This window comes from Phragmites australis, chromosome 23, assembly GCF_958298935.1.
Source record: "Phragmites australis chromosome 23, lpPhrAust1.1, whole genome shotgun sequence".
Classification (NCBI taxonomy): Eukaryota; Viridiplantae; Streptophyta; class Magnoliopsida; order Poales; family Poaceae; genus Phragmites; species Phragmites australis.
In genome coordinates this window covers 4,784,656-4,789,954 of record NC_084943.1, presented here as the reverse complement: position 1 = coordinate 4,789,954, position 5,299 = coordinate 4,784,656, and the positions used below count along the sequence as shown (strand labels likewise).

The 5,299-nt window shown below is 52.5% G+C and overlaps 2 protein-coding genes across 2 annotated transcripts; both read left to right on the top strand.

Annotated features, from left to right (window-relative positions):
* The first annotated feature begins 549 nt into the window (after positions 1–549).
* Positions 550–1,116, top strand: LOC133905692 (uncharacterized). The gene has a single exon (XM_062347454.1). It carries the CDS (start codon positions 550–552, stop codon positions 1,114–1,116), a length of 567 nt encoding a protein of 188 aa, XP_062203438.1.
* Positions 1,117–3,918: 2,802 nt separating this feature from the next.
* LOC133905690 (uncharacterized mitochondrial protein AtMg00810-like) lies at positions 3,919–4,230 on the top strand. Its single transcript, XM_062347453.1, has one exon. The coding sequence runs from the start codon at positions 3,919–3,921 to the stop codon at positions 4,228–4,230; it is 312 nt and encodes a 103-aa protein (XP_062203437.1).
* Positions 4,231–5,299: the final 1,069 nt, after the last annotated feature.

Below are 5,299 nucleotides of genomic sequence, written 5' to 3'. Positions count from 1 at the left end.
TGGCTGTTACCTTGTATACACAGGGTACCTCACCCTTTATATGAACACACGCCCATGCCCTTATGTCGTGTGGTGTTTTCCCATTCTTGTTTCCTTTCATGGTATCAGCTACCGATCCAAAACAAGCTTCCGCTGCCTCCCACCTCCATCGCCATGGCCTTCTCCTCCGAGCTCACCACCACCGTTGCACCTGCTGCAACCAGCTCGGTGCAGACCGCCGCCATCCGTCTTCCTGTCACCCTCAACCTGCAAGATTCGAACTACACCATGTGGAGCACCTTCTTCCTTGATCTGTGTGGCAAGTTCAATCTTCTCCCCTACGTTCAGAGCGCCACGCCCACGGCCGGCGATCCCAACTGGGTGTAGGATGATTACACGGTGAAGACATGGATGTACGGCTCGATCTCCACCAACCTTCTCGCCATCTTCATGGAGCCGGATCAGTCCGCTTACGCCTTATGGACACGCGTGGAGTCTTAGTTCCGTGACAACAAAGAAGCTCGCGCCGTCTTCCTCCAAACCGAGTTTCACTCCCTGCTCCAGGGTTCCATGTCTGTCTCCGACTACTGCCAGAAGATCAAGACCCTCGCCGATTCTCTCCGTGACGTTGGCTATTCTGTCAGCGACCCAGCACTTGTCATCAACACCCTGCGTGGCCTCAACCCCTGCTTCTCCAGCGCGGCCATGCACATCTCGCTGATGGCGCCGCTCCCCACATTCACCAACGTGTGCTCCATGCTTCTCATGCAGGCGATGCGCCTGGAGAACGAGTCCCGCATCGCCTTCACCACTGTACTCTTCGCCAACTATCAACGCAGTGCGTCGGCCTCATGTGGCCCTGGTCAGTGCCAAAAGTCTCCATCATCTTCCTCTACAGGTGGCTTAGGTGCCGGCAAGAAGGGGAAGAACAAGCGTGGCAAGGGCTCCTACGGTGGTGGCACTCCGCCGCGCCAACACACACCTCCGTCGTCCACATCAGCACCAACTGGTTCGTGGGTGTGCTTCTCACCGGGCGTCGGGATCCTTGGCACTCGTCCTCCTGGTGCTCAGGCGCTCACCATGACCGCTCCGTCCATGACGTCCTCCACTCCGTCTTCTACGGCCACATGGGACTAGGCCACCTTGATCGTAGCCATGAACAACCTATCCACCCAGGAGGGCTGGATCATGGACTCCGGCACATCTACACATATGACGTCTGATGATGGTAACCTCCACTCCCTCTTCACCCTTCCTTCTCCCTCTCCCGTCACTGTCGGCAATGGCACAACCACTCATGCCCTTGTTCACGGTAACACCGTCCTCCACACACCTTCATCAAAATTTCATCTACACAATGTTCTTGTTGTTCCATCTCTCATAAAAAATCTAATCTCTATTCGACAATTTACACGAGATAGTGCTTGTTCGATCGAGTTTGACCCTTTTGGTTTCTCCATTAAGGACCTCAAGACTCGACGCGTGATTCTTCGCTCCAATAGTCGCGGGGACCTCTACTCATTCCTGTCGACCTCCTCCCTGTCTCCACCACGTGCCCACATCGCCCTCGCCGCCACCGCCTGTCTCTAGCACGAGCGTCTCGACCATCCCAGCCGCGATGTCCTTGATGTCCTCCACAAGTCATCCATTATCTCATGCAATGAAGTCGATCGCACTACTTGTCATGCATGTCAAATTGGCAAGCACATGCGTCTTCCTTTCACTACTTCTAGTTCCTCCACTTCGAAGCCATTTGAGTTAGTTCATTGCGATGTCTGGACCTCACCAATCCTGAGTAACTCGGGTTGCAAATATTATTTGGTTATTATTGATGACTTTTCTCATTTCTGTTGGATCTTTCCTTTAAAATAGAAATAAGATGTTCTTGCTACATTAATACAGTTCCATGCTTACGCTCAGACTCAATGTTGCTCCCCCAGTTCATGCCGATAATGGGACTGAGTTTGTCAACTCGGTGTTCTCCTCTTTTTGTGCCGATAATGGCATCCTTCTCCGTCTTTCTTGTCCCTATACGTCACAGCAAAATGGCAAGGCCGAACGCGCCCTTCGTACACTAAACAACACTATGCGCACACTCTTGTTTCATGCCTTCATGCCTCCTCTGTACTGGGCTGAGACACTCACCACGGCCACTTATCTCCTGAACCGTTGCCCATCTTCCTACATACAATTCCTCACTCCCTACCAAAAACTCCACAAAAAATTACCCAACCTCGCGCACCTTCGTGTCTTCGGATACCTTTGCTATCCGAACACCTCTTCCATTACTCCCCACAAACTTGCTCCTCGTTTCGTTGCGTGTGTCTTTCTCGGATACCCCTCCTCTCACAAAGGGTATCGATGTCTTGACCTCACCACAGGGCGTGTTCACATATCCCGGCACGTCACGTTCGACGAGTCCGTTTTTCCCTTCGGTACTCCACCAAACTCCAATACCGCACGTCTACTTTGTCCTTGGATTTTTTGTTGGAGCAGGAGTATGATACATCCCCTGTGCTGCCGCGATGCATATCAAGCTCGGTCGCGTTGTTCGTTGGCTGCCCAGCCTACCAGCCCAACCTCGCCACCCTCTACCGGTAGTGCAGACGTAAGTCCATCGGCCTCATGCAACGCGACGTCCTGACCAGGAGGGTCTAGACTTGTCTTCTCCACAAGCTGGGCAGGTGGCCTCAGTGCCTTCAGCGCACGCGCCTGCGTTCGGCCAGGCTGGCAACCCTGGCATGTTCCGCGTGCGCGTTTGAGCAGGCAGGCCCAACTTCTTCCGCGCATGCCTATGGACGGGAGGCCTCTTCTGCGCATGTGCCTGCATCATGCGCAGCTGGGCAGGCGGCCCCAGCGCCTTCTTCATGCGCGCCTGGGCATGTGCTCTCTTCCGCTCGAGCGCCTGCGACGCGCGCGCCTGGACAGGAGGCCCCAGCATCCTCCGAGCGGTCGCCTGAGCAGGAGGCCCAAGCATCACCCTCGCACACCTCTGGACAAGAAGGTCCCGAATCTGAGCAAGTGGCCCAGGCTCCTCCATCGGTTGCCTCCACTACCCGACCTGCACCTGGACTGCACTCGATGGTTACTCGTGCGGATGTCGGCATAGTCAAGCTGGTGACTCGGATCAACCTCTCGATGACTCACTCCGTCATCTCCCCACTGTCGTCCAACTATCGGAGTGTGCTCGCAGACCCTAACTAGCGCGCTGCCATGTCTGATGAGTACAAAGCACTCATGGACAATGTCACTTGGTCACTCATTCTGTGGCCTCCTGGAGCCAATGTCGTTTCTGGCAAGTGGATCTTAAAGCACAAGTTCCACTCTGACAGTTCTCTCGCACGTCACAAAACACGGTGTGTGGTGCGGGAGTTCTCTCAACAACAGGGCGTGGATTTCTATGAGACATTCAGCCCCGTTGTGAAGCTCGCTACGATCCACGTCATCCTCAGTATCGCCACTTCTCGGGCTTGGTCGATACATCAGTTGGATGTCAAGAACGCCTTTCTCCATGGTCACCTTGACGAAACTATCTACTGCCAGCAACCCTCCGGCTTTGTGGATCCTTCTCTTCCGAAGCATGTTTGTCATCTTCACAAGTCCCTGTATGGACTGAAGCAGGCCCCTCGTGCTTGGTACCAATGTTTTGCTTCACATATCAGTACCATGGGCTTTGTCGCCTCGGCTTGCGACACGTCCCTGTTCGTACTCAAGGAGGGAGAGCATCTTGCTTTCCTCCTCCTCTACGTTGACGACATCATCCTCACGGTGTCTACCTCACAGCTGCTTGAGACCTTCACTAGGCGCCTTTAGTCCGAATTCGCCATGACAGACCTCGGCTCCATCCACTACTTCCTCGGCATCTCCGTCACTCAGACTCCATACGGGCTATTCTTGTCTTAGCGCCAATATGCTGTCGACCTACTTCAGCGGGCTGGCATGGCCGAGTGTCACTCTATAGCGACTCTTGTTGACGCTCGTGCTAAGCTGTCCGCCTCTGACGGCACTCCAGTTGATAACCCGACGGAGTACCGGAGTCTTGCAGGTGCTCTCCAGTATCTCACGCTCACACGTCCAGATTTGGCATATGTTGTTCAACATGTGTGCCTCTTTATGCATGATCCACGGGAACCTCACCTCGCCATGATTAAGCGGATACTCCGCTATGTTAAAGGCTCTCTGGATCATGGTCTCTCCATCAGCTCCTCCTCTGCCTCGACACTGACAGTTTACTCCAATGCCGATGGTTAGGTTGCCCTGACTCTCATCGATCCACGTCGGGCTACTATGTCTACCTCGGGGACAATATGGTTTTGTGGTCATCCAAGCGCCAACCACTGTCTCCTGGTCTAGTGCTGAAGCTGAATACTGAGCTATGGCCCATGCAGTCGCCGAATGTTGCTGGTTACGGCAACTTCTCCAGGAGCTTCATCAACCTATCGCCACCACTACCAATGTCCACTGTGACAACGTCAGCGCTGTCTATATGTCGTCAAACCTAGTTCAGCATCGTCGCACAAAACACATCGAGATCGACATTCACTTCGTACGGGAGAAGGTGTCTCTCGGTGAAGTTCGTGTTTTGCATGTGCCATCCTCTCATTAGTTTGCCGACATCATGACAAAAGGGTTGCCTACTCCGTTGTCCACAGAATTCAGGTCCAGTCTTTGCGTTCGATGCCCCCCTGATGACACACAAGGACTACGGGCAGGTATTAGAGATAATATCTCATTTGTATAGCAATGCATATCTCGCCAGATTATACATAGAATAGCATCCGGCCCTGTTATATTCCCAGCCAACGTGATTGGCTCTTGCCTTGTATATTGGCTGTTACCTTGTATACGCAGGGTACCTTGCCCTTTATATGAACACACGCCCAGGACCTTATGTCGTGTGGTGTTTTCCCATTCTTGTTTCCTTTCAGATACAATTAAGCAAGTTATTAAGTCCAAATTTCTCAAGACTTTACCTTGAATTACCTATCCGACTCATCTACCTGAAGTAAGGCGTAGAATGCAAACACTAGAAGTAAAGCGGGAAGCTCCCGTGTCCCGTGCGGCTGCGCCTCATGTCTGTGATCAGCCAGCACATCGTCGAGGTGTTCTTTTAGTGTTCTGTTTATTTCCCTTTTCTTTTACATGGAGGAATTTTGTGATCGATCATGATACGATGGTAGCAAAGTATTCTTATTGGGCAAATATTCTTCACCCGAGATAATCTTCTCATTTGAAACCAGCAAATTTTAGTTTAGGTGTAAATTGCACGATAGCTCTCTAAAATTGCCGCATAGTCTCACCGGGTTCCCTAAACTTACAC

What these genes read in the sequence shown, in the direction of transcription:
- LOC133905692 (XM_062347454.1), top strand. Translation starts at nt 550, where the DNA reads ATGTCTGTCTCCGACTACTGCCAGAAGATCAAGACCCTCGCCGATTCT.
- LOC133905690 (XM_062347453.1), top strand. Translation starts at nt 3,919, where the DNA reads ATGGCCGAGTGTCACTCTATAGCGACTCTTGTTGACGCTCGTGCTAAG.